This window comes from Tursiops truncatus, chromosome 15 (assembly GCF_011762595.2).
Source record: "Tursiops truncatus isolate mTurTru1 chromosome 15, mTurTru1.mat.Y, whole genome shotgun sequence".
In the NCBI taxonomy this organism is placed as follows: Eukaryota; Metazoa; Chordata; class Mammalia; order Artiodactyla; family Delphinidae; genus Tursiops; species Tursiops truncatus.
The window spans coordinates 1,539,939-1,557,208 of NC_047048.1; the positions used below are offsets into that span (position 1 = coordinate 1,539,939).

Genomic DNA, 17,270 nt, shown 5'->3' on the forward strand with positions numbered 1-17,270 from the left:
TTATCTAAGCAAACCTCAGCAAATGCTGACCAACACGGAAGTCCAGACTGGGAGACCCCGCACAGGGAGCACAGGGCGCCACCCACGGGGGCCAAGGCCAGCCCGGCTGCCCCACACGATCCCTGCCGGCCCAAGTGGGGTGCTGCTCTAAGCACTAGGAGAACCTCCCAACCCCGCCCAGCCCAGGCGGCCCTGGGGTCCTCCCTGCTGGCAGAGCAGCCCTCAGTGTGAAGTGCCTTTCGAGCCATGAGAGGTCCCGTGGCCCCAAAGGCAGCCAGTGCGGAAGGCCCCTATTTTCTTCGTTTAGTGGCAGGTGCATACGAACATGTCCTCCGATGGACTCCGCGCTCAGGGTTCCACCACCACTGCCATCCTCGCCTGCTGGTTCACCAGATGCGGGCAGGGCAGGGACCAGCGAGACACAGCACAGCCACAGGAGCTGAAGTCTCCAGACCGAGCACGCCTCAGGATCACCTGCGGGCTCGCCGCACGCTGGAGGTTAAGACAGCTCTTACCAAAAGAAGAAGAGGGGGCTTCCCTGGTGGCGCGGTGGTTGAGAGTCCGCCTGCCGATGCAGGGGACGCGGGTTCGTGCCCTGGTTCAGGAAGATCCCACATGCCGCGGAGCCGCTGGGCCCGTGAGCCATGGCCGCTGAGCCTGCGCGTCCAGAGCCTGTGCTCCGCAGTGGGAGAGGCCACGGCAGTGAGAGGCCCGCATACCGCAAAACAAAAAAAAAGAAAGAAAAGTGTTGGCAAGGGCGTGGAGGGATTGGAATTCTTTTGTGTGGCTGGTAGGACCGTAAAAGTTGGTGCAGCCACCGTGGAAAACAGTGCAGCAGTTCCTCAAAAAATTAAATATAGAATCCCCATAGGAGACACAATTCCACTTCTGGGTCTGTACCCAAAAGAACTGAAAGCAGGAACTAGAAGACATATTTGCACAGTCATGTTCAATGCAGTATTATTCACAGTAGTCAAAAGGTGGAACTACCCAAGCGTCCACTGACAGATGAATGCATCCACAAAATGCGGTCCATCCACACAATGGAACACTATTCAACCTTAAAAAAGAAGGAAGTACTGACACATGCCACATCGTGGATGGTCCTTGAGGACATCATGTCCAGTGAAATAAGCCAGACACAAAAAGACAATGTATGGGGCTTCCCTGGTGGCGCAGTGGTTGGGAGTCCGCCTGCTGATGCAGGGGACACGGGTTTGTGCCCCGGTCCGGGAAGATCCCACGTGCCGCGGAGCGTCTGGGCCCATGAGCCATGGCCGCTGGGCCTGCGCGTCCGGAGCCTGTGCTCTGCAACGGGAGAAGCCACAGCAGTGAGAGGCCCGCGTACCGCAAAAAAAAATAAAATAAAAGACAATGTATGATTCCACTCACGTGAGGTCCCTAGAGCAAATTCATAGAAAAAGCAGATGGTGGGGACCTGGAGCTGCGGGACAGGAGGATGGAGAGGGAGTGTTCAATGGGGCAGAGTTTCCATCTTGCAAGATGAGTAAGTTCTAGAGATGGATACTATCAAAGGAGGCACAACAATATGCATGTACTTAATGCCACAGACCTGTGCGCCTGAAAACGGTCAAAATTTACATTATGTATATTTTACACTTAAAAAAACACAGATTGCTGGGCCCCAGTCCCAGAGCCTAGGGCGGGGCCTAAGAATCTGAATTTGTAACAAGCTCCCAGATGCTGCTGCTGATCCAGGGGCCACAGTGCGAGAACCAGTGTCACAGGGCGACCAGCGGGGAGGAATTCAGGGCCTCACCCAGACCCGTGTCCCTCATCTAACAAAACGCAGAGGTGCACAGATGCTGCCACCGTACTTTCTGCACTCGTCAAATGCGGAACCAACGACATTCCAGACGACAACCTTTTCACCGAAAGAACACGAAACGGGGTCAGCAGACACCATTTTCAACCTGAATATTCCTTCTCAGGCTCATGAAACTGTTTCAACCTTTGAAAACTTCTCTAAGCTACACTGTTATTCTGCAGTTAACAAACTGTTCTCAGGAAATGGAAGCAGAAGCTTCCTCATCCTTATCGTGGCCATGGCCTCAGAAATGAGGATTCAGCAGCTCCAGGGCCAGGGAATGTCAGGAACGCCCCCCAACGCCAGGAAGCAGAGCTGCCCCACCTGTGGTCAGCTCGCCCTAAAAAGCGATCCGTCACCAACCAGCTTTTGATTGTCCCTAACTCAGGAGCTCAACTGAACAAACTGTGCATGGCCTCAATTTCATCAACTTTAAGGTTTACTTTTCTTTTAATAACCTATTTTAGGTAACGTTACAATATCTTGAAATAAGGGGACTTCCCTAGTGGCGCAGTGTTTAAGAATCCGCCTGCCAATGCAGGGGACACGGGTTCAAGCCCTGGTCCGGGAAGATCCCACATGCCGCGGAGCAACTAATAAGCCCATGTGCCACAACTACTAAGCCTGCGCTCTAGAGCCCGTGAGCCACAACTACTGAGCCCACGAGCCACAACTATTGAAGCCTGCGTGCAGCAACGAAGACCCAACGCAGCCATAAATAAATAAAATTTTAAAAATCCATTTAAAAAAAACATCTTGAAATAAAGGAAATCTCTCCAAGCCAGCAATCTATACACATCCGTGTTCACTGTGTGCACTCTCCTCCACGTGCGCAGGGTTGTGATATGACACAGTTTTCAAATACCAAGCGTGTTTCCAAGCTTCCGTGACCACGTTTCCTTCAACCTTTCTGTAGAAGCAAAAACCTCCTAAATTCCCAGCCAGTCAGATAATCACTAGGAAAACTGTCTCACTTCAATCCTATCCTTTTAAATACATGTATTTTTGTTGTGAAATACTTCAAACATACATGAAAATACAGGAAACATCAGAACCCATGTGTCCACCAAGACTTCACTAAAGAGGACACTGTGCCCTATTTTTTGCTGAAAAGAATTTTTAATAAACAAAATGTTACACATGCACACCATCCTCCCGACCCCCTTCTTCCTCTTCCACAGTAACCACTACCCTAGAGTTGATGGGTACGATTTCCAGGCAGGTCTGTGCACTTTCTCTACATAAGTGTCCAGGAAGTCCATGCAAACATTGTGTTCCATTATGTACAATAAACATACAATTCCTTTCTTTTCCCACTGGCTTTTAAAACCCTTTTATATTGAAACAGAGCGTGCTCACAGAGAAGCGAACATCTCAAAACTGTTCAGCTCAATGAATATACACATCAGGGTAACAGCACCTGGATAAAGGAAGGCACCCCTCACGCTCCCTTCTCCCCAGGGGAGAGACTTCCAAAGCCACAGGTTACCTTGCCTGGTTCTTTACTGACACCACACACGTGGACTCGAGCCCTGAGTCCCTCTGTTTCTGACTTCCTCCACTCTTGGTGTGTACAGCCCGTCCGCGTGGCTCACGGGGTACAGACGGTCCACTTTCTTGCTGTGGATCCCGCGGTGTGATCAGCCGGGGCCTCTTACTCATTCTGCGGCCACGCGGCATCTGGGCAGCTTCACACGCTGCTGCTACGAACACGCCAGCAGCGGCACGTTGGTGGACGCATGTACGCATTTCTGTTCGGTACATTCCTGAGAGTGAAATTACTGGATCCTGGGGTTTCGTATGTGCAGCTCAGTAAATAATTCCAGTTTTCCAAGTAACTGAGCCAGTTTACGCTCCCAGCAGCAGGGGTTCCAGCCGCCTCCCGTGCTGGCCGACACTCACTCTTTCCGTGCGGTTTTCCTCGCCCTGCTGGGCCCTTGACTCTTGAATACAGTCGCAATTCATCTGCCATTTTTACCTTGAGTTCTCTCCTTTCACAACACTGCTCCGTATTTTCGAAGGTATTAAGACTATTACCTGTAAAGACTGAATAATGACTTAGATACGAAACTAAAATCACTTAGCCGTTCTCCTAACTGCTTCTGCTCTTAAAAACAGCATGAAGAATATCACTGTTCACAAAATAGTTTGCCCTACTTTTTATTCTATCCTTAGAATCCACTCCTAAAGAATTCCACACTTTTTTCCTGCTCACAGACGCTTCCCAAAAGGCTTTTATCTCCCCACGTGAACCACACTACCTCACCAGCACTCTCTTCAGAAAACCCCCTTGGAGTTACTGCAGTCACCTCAGTGATCTGTGCGTGTTTCCTGGCAGCATTACAAAAAAAACTAAAGTTTCCTAACTGAGGATCAGAATGGCAACCGCTAAGAATAGCTCCGAACGCGGGGTTTCCCCAGCTCCACCACCGCCCCCCCCAAAACGCCCCTTCACATTTCTCGGCCAGCAAACCCCCCACCCGCCTGCTCCCCTCTCTCCAGCCACACCAGCTGCCCGGCCGCCCCGTGAACGCAGCGCGCTGCTGCTGGCCCGGGCACCTTCACCTGTCGTCCCTTCTGCCAGGGTTCTCCTCCCAGAAATCCACCAGGCCACCTCCTTCGAATCCTGGTGCAAAACTCACTCTCAGTGCCATTTCCTCAGGGACAACGGCCCTGCGCCCCAGCTGCCCCCGTGCGTCGACGACTCGCTGCGTGTGCCGAGTACCGTCCACCTCCCGCTACGAGAACATCAGCCCCTCGAGGGCAGGCCTTTCTGTTTATATGGTTCAGTTAGTATCCCAGCGATCAACAACAGTGCCCGGCACACAGTGAGCGCTCAAGGAGCATCTGTGGATGGAAAGAAGGACTCCAATTCGCAGCAGCAAGAAGGCCTACTGTGTTCTCCTAGGCATGGTGACAGCCCCATGCTCGCCCCACCCACGCAAGTCGCACTCAGGCCTCACCGGTGACAGGAACCACGCCTCGGTGAGCTGCAGCAAGAAGGAAGAGCTGCTCACACAGGACAGCTGTTAACACGCACGGCCACGCGGAGCCCTGGAGCAGTGACACCGTCCAGCTGGCAGTGACATCCTCCCACACACCCCCTCACGGCCTCTCTGCCAGGTTACAGCTATATCCTTTTATCCCCCCAAAGAATAGAAGGCAAAACCCCTGATTACAGAAAGCTGTAACGTGCCTTGAGGGTAACCAACCTACACAGCAAGAGACGCAGGTGTTTCACCTTCCTGCGAAGGTTTAAGTGTTTTTACCTTGAAGCAAGATATAAACTCTCTCTTAAGGTCCCTCCAAGCCCTCTGGTACTCATTAGCTGAGACTTCCCAGACTGAATCCCGTCCGGCCTCCGAAGCTCAGTTCAGACACCCCTTCAGCAGTGAAGTGTCCCCCGAGCCCCAGCTGCAGTCGCTGCCCCCTTCCTGCCCTCGTGACTGGCTTGGACGCCCTATAGCTGAGCTTTCCTAACCCATCGCGTTCCCGGGTTTCTCCCACACACCCCATAACCCCCTCCAGGGCGCTTTGATTCCCTAATACTGCCTAGCACAGGGGTGGCACACAGCACGTGCACCCCAAGAGTTCCTTATGATGGACAACCGGGTTTCCAAATGCCACAGAAGGACACCAGACCCCTTCCTCACACCATACACAACAACTCATTCCAAATGGACCACAGCCCTAAGTGTAAGAGCTAAAACTACAAAACTCTCAGCAGAAAATATAGGAGTAAATCTTTATGACCTTGGGTTAGGCAAAGCTTTCTTAGGGACGACACCAAAAGCATCAACTGAAGAACAAAACAGATGAACTGAACTTCATCAAAATTAAAAACTGGTGTGCTGTAAAAATACCATGAAGAAAGTAAAAAGACTACCCACAGAAATGGAGAAATCATCTGTAAACCGTGTATCTGATAAGGGACTTGGGTCTAAAATACATAAAGAATTCTTATAACTCAAGTTTTTTAAAAAGACAAATTACCGGGCTTCCCTGGTGGCGCAGTGGTTGAGAGTCCGCCTGCCGATGCAGGGGACGCGGGTTCGTGCCCTGGTCCGGGAAGATCCCACGTGCCGCGGAGCGGCTGGGCCCGTGAGCCATGGCCGCTGAGCCTGCGCGTCCAGAGCCTGTGCTCCGCAACGGGAGAGGCCACGACAGTGAGAGGCCCACGTACCGCGAAAAAAAAAAGACAAATTACCTAATTTTAAAGATTGACAAAGGATTTGAATAGACATTTCTCCAAAGGAGATGTACAAAAGGCCAACAAGCACATGAAAAGATGACCAACCACATGAGATTCCACCCACTGGGATGGATATAATCAAAAGGGCAATAACAAGTGTTGGTGAGGATGTGGAGAAGTTGGAACCCTCAAAGGTTGCTGCAAAACAGTCCGGCAGTTCCTCAAAAGGTTAAACATGGGTTACCATGTGACCCAATGATTCCATCCCTAGGTGTACACCCACGAAAAATGAAACCCTATGCCCACACAGAGACTTGTATATGAATGTTCACGTCAGCATTAGTCATAACAGCCAAAACACGGAAACAGCCCAGATGTCCGTGGACCGATGAATGGATAAGTAAAATGTGAATTACCCATACAACGAAATATTCTTCAGCCATAAAAAGAAATGAAGTACTGACCCACGCTACAACCTAGATGAACCTTGAAAACGCTGTGCTGAGTGAAACAGCCAGTCACAAAGGACCACAAATTATATGGTTCTATTTATATGAAATTTCCAGAACAGGCAAATCTACAGAGACAGAAAGAGCAGTGGTGGTCTAGGCTGGGGGAAGAGGGGGTTGGGGGTATGGGGAGTGACTACTAACGGGTACGGGATGATGACAGTGCTGTACAATCAATTGTGGCGAAGGCTGCGGAACTCCTGGAATACACTGAAAATCACTGAACTGTACCCTTGAAATGGGCGAAAGTTGCATCTCAATAAAGCTTTTAAAAACGCTTTATGAATTCCTTCTCTTCTTCTCTCTAGCTCTTGTGAATACAAACTAAGTATCCTCCCACCCCAGCACTGTGCCTGGAACACAGCTCGCAATCTTAAAGAAGGTGTCTGCTAAGAAGGGAAAATACCATCCACCTGTGACATCCTTCGGTTGGGTTTCAGGCACAGGTAAGAAAATTTGAGCTGGTGATGTTGCCACAGAAACTTCAAGTGGCCACACTCAGGACCCTGTGGACCTCCGTGGGGTGGCCTGAAGCTGCAAGTCAGTCGGAGTGGAAGCAGCCACTGAGAGCTAAGAAACCAGTCCGGTTCCCCTGAATAAAGTGCTTTCTCCCCTCTTCTACCCCTTCCCATGAATTCAAAGGCAGGGAAGAAGACGGTCACCTGGACGGCTGTGTGCCGTATCGACCACCACTACAGCAAGGGCCACGACCAGTGTCTGAACCTTCCGGGTGCTTATATAACACCTCTTGAGTCCTACAAGCAGTCTAAGTAGGTACTGTGACCCCATTTCACAGACGTGAAAACTGGAGGCCCAGCCGGCAGCATGGCCCGCCTGCCTGGTCAGAGTCAGGTGACACGTGGGGCCTGAACTTGCACCAGGTTACCCGATGACACCAGATCCCTGTTGCCTCCTGAACTCACAGGGCCTCATTCGAGGCCCACAACGAGGAGAGGCGCAGGGGCAGGCACACCCCACACCCGGGCCAGGGGCCAGAGGGTCTCAGCGCAAAGCCTGCTGTGAACGAGCCGCCCACCTCCCTGCACTCAGTTTTCTCCTCTCTAAAACGAGGACAACACCGTCTACGTTACCGGCTGGCTACAAGCACGTTAAATACATGTTTATGCGTGAAGGCATCCAGCACGCGGCTGGTTTTTACAGGACCTGTGCCCAGATGAAACCACACAGCAAATGAACGAACTGCTGGCCAGGGGACGTGGCTCCCTCAAGCACTGGGTCCCCTGCCATGTGACTCCCTAAACTCTGCTGGGAATCCCCAGAGCGCCAACTGCCCCTGGGACCTCCAGGGACGTGAACCACTCACGTTCACACAAATGGGGCTTCTCCGGCCGAAAGTGGCCATTCCTTCCCGAGGGAGAGTCGAGGGGCCAAGGCACAAAGAGAGGGGGAAATCACTGGTTTGTTTCCTCAGGACGTCACGAGACTGAAGCCCAGTCCCGAAAGGAGTCACCTATCAGATGATTTCCTCTGACTCAACCTGGAGCAAAAGGAACCCGCAGGGCAGCCACGGGACCCCTGCTTCTCCGTGAATCTCACCAAACCTGCTTCTGAAAGGGTCCATTGAGTCTCTCCCTCGGAAAGCCTCTTAGGTCTCTCCTTTCCGGAATGTTTTTCTGTGGGGAGGCCCAGGGACTTTTTCCAGAGTTTAAAGAGAATACTGCTTTACCTAACTCGGGAGATCTTGGAATAACTCACAAAGTAGAAGTTCAAAGTTCCACAAAGAACACTCATCTCTGTTGAGCTAAATGCAATCTGGCTTTGGTTTTCTTTTTTTAAAAACCCTCCTCCCAGGCCTGGATGGTTCCGTCTGAAAGTGAACACGCTCCAAAGTATCTGGCAGACTCAGTGTGTCTCGATCCCAGCGGAGGCTAAATGGACGACCTGCGTTCGCAGCCTCACTCAGTCCCTTGAAGAAAATTCCGAGCGATCACCGACAGTACAAGCCAAGGGACATACGATTAAATCCGTTTAAACAGATACTTACTGATCCACAGAAGGGGTCACAAGGAGTGAGACAAGGCCCCTGCCTGGGGAGGGAGCAGGGGGTGGGACGAACTGGGAGATTGGGATTGACATATATACACTAATATGCATCAAATAGATAGCTAATAAGAACCTGCTGTATAAAAAGTAAATAATAAAATTAAATTTTTTTTAAAAAAAGGCCCCTGCCTTCCAGCTGCCTGCGGGGTAAAGGACCAGGAATGCAATTAATCAACCAGAACACGGAAGGCCTCGGAAACTGGCATGAACAAATTAGGAACCGTGAAAAATGTCACAGAAAGAAAACTAGTTAGTCAGTTTTCCCCCCACAATGAAACCTCTGCACTAAATGGTGGAGACCCAGTTTCCAGGCAATGAAGACTGGACTCTCATGCAGTGCCTGTCTGCCCAGAACTCGGAAACCCGTGACCCAGGGTGATCCAAGCATCTCAAGCAGGTGGGGGAACTCGGCCCGTGGGTCGCAACACACGCGACGCGATCTGTTCCTTGAGAGCTTTCGCGCCCAAGCCAGCTGGAGACGAGCCCCCGGCCGACGCCCCGCTCCCGGGACTGATCTTGGGGACGCTCAGCAGACGGGGTGCAGGGCTGAGGCTCGAGCTCGCACCCTCACCGCTGCCCAGCACTGACGCTCCCTTTCTGGAGAGAGAGCGCGACGCCTCACGAGGGCCTCGGGTGCTCTTTGCGAGCACAGGCTCACGGAGCCACCTCTCCCCTCGGAAAAACCCCCTGACGACAGAAGGGTCTCCGTCCGGGAGACACTGGCTACAGCAGTCAGGAGCGAAGCCTCCAGACGGGGTCCTGAAAGGGGTCCGCGGGGCAGCCCTCCCACCGGGGGCCGGAGCCGCGCCGGACGGCGCTCCAGCTCCGCCATCCACTAGCTGTAGGTGCCGGGCAACTTACGGCCTCTGCGTGCCTCGGTTTCCCCATCTGTAAAGTAGGGGTGGGGCGACGCCTCGCCTCCTAGCATTACTGAGAGGATTAAGTTGCTTTACACGTCAGGCACGAGGAAGGGCCTCTGGCACACGGCAGGTGCTCTGAAAGGCTTAGTCATCACAGCTACCACACAACGCTACCGCTCGGCTCTGCAAAGGCCCAAAACAACTCCCTCCCAGCAAGGGGGCAGAGGATGGGGTACTCTGTGCGCCCAGCAGAGACCCTCTCGGGGAAACAGGCCCCTTCCACGGGGCAGAGGCAAACTACAGCCTCTTGCAGAAACTCCCACCAGACTCCCTACGTCACCGTCCGTCCTAAGGACACTCAGCGTGCAGAAGCCATCACGAGATAAAGACCCGCCCACGCCCACGCACAGACCGTCCTCGGGTCCTGAAGCGCTGATAACGCAATTTCAAATCTCCCTTTCGTGCGAAACCCCAGCAGTGAGTGGCCAGTTCTTGGAAAATCCCTGCACCCCCGGCCTGGACTGGAACTTCTCCGGAGCTAGGAGGTGAAATTACTGTTCTGAAGATAATTAACTGTGCTAAGTCAGGAGTATCACCTGACTCTTGTCTCAGCAGATGGCCTCTGCCAGAGTTGCATACTTTCAACAGCAGGTGACTTTCCCAGACATCCCTCCCGCTGCCACACAGATGCCAGCGGCCCTGGGGTCTCGGTCCTCCTTCCTGCTGGTCCCAGGGGCCACTGGAACACCTGGACTCGCCAGCGGGCCGGGCCAGCGCCAATAATACCCAGACACAGACATCGGACACAGCGGAGCCAGGGAGATTAGGAGTGGATGTCAATTCAACAAAACATGCATTTCATTATAAATACACCTCCAATATTAACTCGAGAGTGAAAACTAAGGGAGACCAACACTCCCACAAAACTGTTTTAAAACGAGGTCCCCAGCACCCACCTTTGCTTGTCAAACTGTGCTGTTAGCAAGTCCGCTTAATGTCTCAGGATCTGGGACACACTGGGTTTTCCCCCAACATTTTCTACTGTGAAAGAGACACACACACACACACACACACACACACACACACACACGTATAAAATGTCTATGGACAGTTTAACAAAACTATGTATCAAACACATGTGGAACCACTATCCAGGTCAAAAATTAAAAGATGGCTGGGATCTTGGAAGCCCCCATGACCTGTACCTCGCAGACCCTCCTTTCTCCTATTGGAGGCGACCGCAGACCCTCCTTTCTCCTATCGGAGGCGACCACAGCCCCATTTTCACGCCATTTCACCTGCTCTTCATTTATACTTTCATCACCTGCGTAAGCAGAGTCTAATTCTAACCCACACAGCAGAGTCTAATTCTGCATGGCTTTGAACTTAATGTAAGAGGAGTCTCGTGGTATGCATTTCCTCTGGCTTCTTTCAACATCCTCAGTGGAGGGTGCTGGGACTCGGTACTTGTATTCGCAAAAGGTCTTAACAGGACATGGCAGAGATCACCTAAGGACGTCTCCCTGGCTCTCAAAGCCTAACAACTGAGCTTAAAACTGTGATTCAACACGCACAGCTGACAGCAGCGGTCACCTCTAGGCTGGGGAACTAGTTTAGCAGGAGAGAAACTCTGTTTACCAAGTGCAAGCATCAGGACATTTTTTTAATATTGATCCAACGTAAAGGATCAAATTTTACGACGTTAGCACTTTAAAAGCACAAACGTACATTCCTGGATTCATTACTACACAGACGTCAAATAGAGAATTATGAAAACTTCTTGGTGGCGTAGACTAACGCTAAGTGAAACGAACGGACTAACAAACCAAACGTAAATACACCCTGAGGTTAACTGTACCAAAAGCGTGTGCAGAGGAAAAAAGGAAACATGCTAAACACAGCAGCTGCGAGCTCACCCGTGAGCTCCCTTTTACAAGACGTTTGTATTTGCGCTTATCTTACTTGTACAGCAACATCTCCTCGAAGTGCCAAATCACATACCACATGAAACTTTACTGCTCTGCTTACGGTCCACTCATAAGACTTGTCGGAGAGAACTTCACTGGCACCAATCAGGTTGAAGACTGTCGGAAAATCACGTCAATGTACTTCTCAGAGATGTGTCTCCAGTCCCTACCACGCTTCCCTGGAATTCATCAATCGTGCAATTTCCCTTTCCTTTTGCTTAGCACACATACTCCAAATTGCGTTAAGAGTGCTGAAGGACCCCCCACCGCCCCCGCCAACATGCCTATCCACACACCCCAAGGACACGTGTGTCCTCCTACAACCTGGCCAGCAGGAAATAGAGCCAAGTGTGGCCTCAGCTTCCCCTAGAGCTCAACTCACAGGTCATGTCTGGGGCCCTCCTGCGCCCGCCTGTCCCACGTGAGGTTTTAATACTGGTACCTTCACCAAGAACGTCTACCCCAAGCCTGGCTATGACTTCTTAATGATTCTACAACAAAAACGTTCAAAGGATGAAAGCACTACAGTCCTTCAGAGGGTAACGTGCGTGGTCAAGGGTCGAGCTCTTCGAATTCCCGAGGGTCCAGGCTGCCTGTCTGCTCACTTGTCCCAGGTTCTAACCACGAGGGCAGCTCCCCTTAACATGCACTGCGGGCCACAGAAGGCGGCTCACATCTCTCCAGCAACTCACCACTCCAGCCCCTCCCCGTCACCCCAGCACACCGCAGGCCAGACATCTCTTTTTCTGGTGCATTTTTCTTAGGAAGGAAAAAATAAACCAAAACAGAATTTCCCAACCCGGAACACATCACTTTCTTGCTAACCACAAATTCTGGCAAAACGTGTTCTGTGTAATAGTGATTCAGTTCCTCTTTCTTCAAATGTACACCTTTTACCTTGCAAATTGTGTGTGTGTGTGTGTGTGTGTGTGTGTGTGTGTGTGTGAAAGGGAGAAAGAGATGGAGCTCAAAGACCATTAACACCAATTTAAATAATATCTGCATAGCTACCATTGTTACCAAACTAAAATGTGACCCTATCCTAAAAAACACTGACAATAAAAATGTAATTCTAGGGCTTCGCTGGTGGTCCAGTGGTTAGGACTCCGAGCTTCCACTGCAGGAGGCCCAGGTTCGATCCCTGGTCGGGGGACTAAGATCCCGCATGTCACGGGGGGGGAAAAAAACTGTAATTCTTTTCCAACATCAGAGCCCTTTCCACAAAGCAGACACTATTCTAGATACTAGGATGTAAAGAAAAATAATGGTTTCTGCCGGTCAGGAGTTGACAACGGAAATGTGGGGGATTTCCACATTTCCCCCGGGAAATGGTGTTTTGCCACGGGAAAGTGTCTTGCCCCAATGCAGATGGTACTTTAAGGGTATAATTTAATCCGTCAAATGCACACATCTCAAGTGACAGCTCATGACTTGCCTAACAGATGTGTACAGGCAGAGCAGCAGCAGCGAGGGTGGTGGCGGGAGCACAGGGGCGTGGAAACCGCGCAGGTGTGCAGAAAGGGTGCGGCCGGTCACGGAGGCGCTCAGAGGATGAGCAGAGTTCAGGCCTGACCCCACAGAAAACCAGGAGGCAGCCAGAGGTTTGGGAAGACAAACGGCTCAGAGCTTCCTAACCGAATGGGATGTATGGAGTACCGTCCAATGAGGCGCTCCAATGGAAGTGAAGATGATTCTCCCTTGTTCTAACAACCAAGTTTAGGGGACTTCCCTGGCGGTCCAGTGGTTAGGATGAGGCACTTGCACTGCCAAGGGCTCGGGTTCAATCCCTGGTCAGGGAACAAAGATCCCCCAAACCGCACAGAGTGGCCAATAAATAAATAAATCAATAAATAAAAACCAACTTTAGGTCCGCAGGGTTGTAGGAAAGCAGGGCTGGGATACACAGTGGTAATCTGTCTATATTTTTTTTATCCGTGTATGATGCAATCGCAAAAATCAGATTAGACAATCAAGCACACATCATCCTCATTCTCTGTCACTCTAAGGCACAATCATTGAGCTCTGTAACCTGAAACAAACTCTCATGCTGCACAGTCAGAAAACAGAGTGTCCAGTCAGATATTTTGATAGTTAATGATTTTAATATAAAACCCACCACAGGTTTATGTCCAAAATACAAAAAGAACTGCTAAAAATCAAAGAAAAAAAGACAATCCCTTAAGACAATGGGCAAAAAATAAGAACAATCGGTTCAGAAGGCCATACAAGGGCAAAGTATTATAAGAAACTAAACCTCACTGATAATCGAAGAAATAGAAATTAAAACAAAAATAAAACACGTTCTTAATTTCTCTAATGCTGAAGGGAGTTTTTTAAAAAAAATGGTATGAAATGGTGATGAGGTTATGGGGAAAAGATGCACTGCTGTTACCGGTATAAATTGGTAATAGCCACCAGAAAGGATAATTTGTAAGGATTTGTTAAAACAAAAAATATGCAACCCTATGACCCAGCAATTCCACTCCTCACGGGTATCTAAGGCAGAATAATGGCCCCTAAAGGTACTCGCATCCTACGCCCTGGAACGTGTGAAGCTGTTAGATTCCACAGTAAAGGGGAATTAAAGGTGTAGATGAAGTTTAGGCTGCTAATGAGCTGACTGTGAAAGGAGGGCAAAGGATGTGGATTAGCAGGTAGGCCCAATGTAATGCTGGGGTCCTTCAAAGTGGAGGAAGTGAACAAAAGAAAGAGAATCAGAGGTGACAGGACAAGAAAGGTGTGGCCCGCGGTAGCTGGAGCAAGGGGATCCTCCGGCAAGGAATGCGGAAGGCATCTGGGAGCTGGAAAAGGTCTAGAAACGCCTTCTCCCCGAGGGCCTCCAGAGGGAACGCAGCCCTGTCCACAGTTGGATTTTAGCCCAGGGAACCCTGTTTGGGGCTACTGACCTTCAGAACTGTAAGATGATAAATTTTTGCTGTTTAAGCCACTCTGTTTGTGGTAATTTGTTACAGCAGCAGTAGAAAACTAATACACTACACTAGGGAAACACGGGCACAGCACACAAGGAGGTGTACGTTGTCTGAGTACACGTATGTATAAAGACACGAAAAGAGCGATGAAAGGATGCATCCCAAACTGGTAAGAGGAGGTGATCACAAATGGGGTGAGACTTTAATCTATAATGTTCTGGGTGTTTGTCCACGTATTGCACAATTGCAAGTTCAATTTGTCAGGAGAGAGTTATCATTTATAGCTTAAGCTTCCAGGGATTAGAATATGATATAAAAGACCGTTGAGGCTGAAAACCACAGTGAACACCATTTTTTCTGACAATCCCAAAGCTACTACAAAGACCTAGACCCCCGGGATCCCCACAATTAACACTAACGGTGGGCTCTGGCTGTGTGGACAGAACACCAGAGAAGAGGAAATTCGCTGTATACCCATAAGCCACTGCTTCTTCAACAGTCAAAAATAAACCTTTGCTAAAGCACGAGAGATACATATATCATCTGTGGACAAAATTCATTCTCAAAGACTTGTATTTTCTGACTCCAGCCCCTCCAAACACCACCCACACCACGACATGCCCCCTTAACACTGCCCACGGTGGACAAGTCACTTGCCTCTGGGTTGTGGGGTTTTGGGGGTTTTTTTCCTCTACCATTTCACCTGCCATCCAGGATGGCTAATAAAATCACCAGGGCCCCAAGGAAGGCCCGCTGCCAGTCTCGGAGAGCTGTGGTAGATGATACCACAACAGCAGCCAGGGGGTGAGCCCTGCAGGAAAGTCAGGGCTGCCCCTGTACCTGCAAAGAGACCCCTGAGTAACCATCACATCCAGGAACTCTGAGCTGCTTTACAATCCTCGGGGGAAGAACCATTCCCACCCAAACGCTGGGAGCCCAGCGTGCGGCCCTGGTACAGGAGGGCCAACTGGCCCACCTGACTGGCCCACCTGGGCTCGAACGTGTGACCTCATGAACGCAGTGTTCTAACCACGAGCAAGAGCCATCACATGCTTCTCCTTACACAGCTACATGAGAAAGGAAAAGTAACTAAAGACCAATGTGGGTGGCGGGGTGGGGACCGCTCCCGAGACGCAGACTCACCAAGGGACTTCATGCCAACGGGGTCAATCCGGCGCAACGCCACCCGTGCCCCCAGCAGCTTCACTCCACTTCTGCCTCTTTTTCTCCCTAATGAATCCGGTGTCTAGCAGCCCTCCAGACCTCTAAGCATGGCCTCCTCAGGGACACCTCGCCAGACGGCCCAGCCGCAGCTTCCAACCTTGGGCCCCCGCCACCCCCCAAGAAGCAGCAGTAACTCACACCAACACCCACCTTCATCTATCCTCCAGTTAGAGGACTAGAGGGGGTACCATTTTAAACAGGGACATCCTAGAAAACGCACGCCTCACGCTCATCCGCTAAGAAAAGCACTCAGGGAGAAACACGAAGGGCTGGCGTTCGAGAACACTAAAGTCTTGAGCGGCCAGAGTTCTTGCCAAGACCCGGCAGGTCCTGGGACTGCGCCCCACGCGGCGGGCAGGCCGGCAAGCAGGAAGCGCGGGGCGGGCGGGCCCTGCGGCCCCCAGGGACCCGGACAGTCTCGGGGAGACGCGGGCAGAAGCGCGCGGCGAGGCGCAAACCCGGACAGGTGCTCCGGCTCTGGGCCGCGCGGCCACGCGCCCTCCTGGGCGTGGACGCGGGAGTGGGAGGGGGGACCCGGCGGGGCGCGGGCCGCCCGCCGACAGGAAGAGTACCGAAGGCGTCAGGGTCTCGGGGGGCGCTGGCCGGAGCAGCGCGGGGCCTGGTGGGTGCCTGCCATACCTGCCGCCGGCGGGTCCGCCTCCTCGTCTGCCTCCGGCTCAGCCGCTGCAGCTGCTGGGGCCGCGGGTATCGGGTCCATCGCGCCGCCAGTCATGTGAGTGCGCGCCACGTGACTTCCTCCGCGCCCGCCAGGGCTCTGCCTGGCCTCGCCCCGCCCACACCCGGGCCTACCACGCCCCCTCCCAGCTTATCCCCGCCCTCCAGGGCCTGCCACGCCCACGCCCGACCTCGCCACGCCCACTCCCATCCTCGCCTCGCCTCGCCCCGCCCCGCCCCGTCCCGCCCGGGCCACGCTGCGCCGGGTAGGGCAGGTGGCGCGGTCCGGGCGCGCGTCGCCCACTCGTTCAGTCCCCACCTGCCCTCACTCAGGCAACCCACTCAGTCATTCATTCATTTATTCACACGCGCACCCTCTCGTCCGCCCACTCGTTCACCCGCTCATTCATTCACCCACTAGCTCATTCGCTCATTTACCCACCTCGTCATTCAGTCGTTCGTTCACTTACCACCCTCTTACTCACTCACTGGCTCACTCGCTCAGGTCTCCTGACTGTCGCCTGGAGGCCAGGCGGGCCCTGTGCTGGGTGCTGAGGATACAAAGATGCATTTGGTACCTTCCCCGTCTGGAGGACGACGGGCGACCCGAATGGATCCAGTGTCCTGACTTCCAAAACAAGGCTGTGGGAGCGCTGTACCAGAGGGCTCCTCCGGCCCTGCCGGGGTGAAGGGATCCCAGGATGAGTAGAGCCTGAGCTGAGGCTGGAGGAATGAGGAATTCAGCAGGAGAAGGAGGAAGTGGGTCCCCGCAGGCACGAAGGCCCCGAGGCATCACACAGCTGCAAACGCTGTGGTCTTCCCGAGGCTAAAAGTGGGAGCAGAAGAGGAAGCTGGAGCGATTGGTAGGGCTCCGTTAGGGAGGGCCTGGTTTCAAAAGTAAGGACCTTGGACCTCCTAAAACTGGGACACCTATAAACACCCAGGGAGTTGGTAACAGCGATCAAGAGCCCAGGGTCCCTGTCAGGGTCCTAGGAAGGGCCCCAGTCTCCCCAGGTAGTTA

General features: G+C 52.1%; 1 protein-coding gene across 5 annotated transcripts in view; it reads right to left on the minus strand.

Annotated features, from left to right (window-relative positions):
• The window catches only part of SNX8 (sorting nexin 8), a 39,181-nt gene extending 22,829 nt beyond the window's left edge, over positions 1–16,352 (minus strand). Inside the window, exon 1 of one of the 5 annotated variants that reach the window (XM_073793252.1) lies at positions 16,214–16,352. In XM_073793252.1, coding sequence (XP_073649353.1) covers positions 16,214–16,307 — 94 coding nt within the window. In that variant the 5' untranslated portion in view covers positions 16,308–16,352. Of the gene's footprint in view, positions 1–515; positions 3,262–3,317; positions 4,211–15,493; positions 15,522–16,213 lie in introns of those variants that run through there. The other 4 variants (XM_033839447.2, XM_073793253.1, XM_033839448.2 and 1 more) reach the window with 4 other exon arrangements.
• Positions 16,353–17,270: the final 918 nt, after the last annotated feature.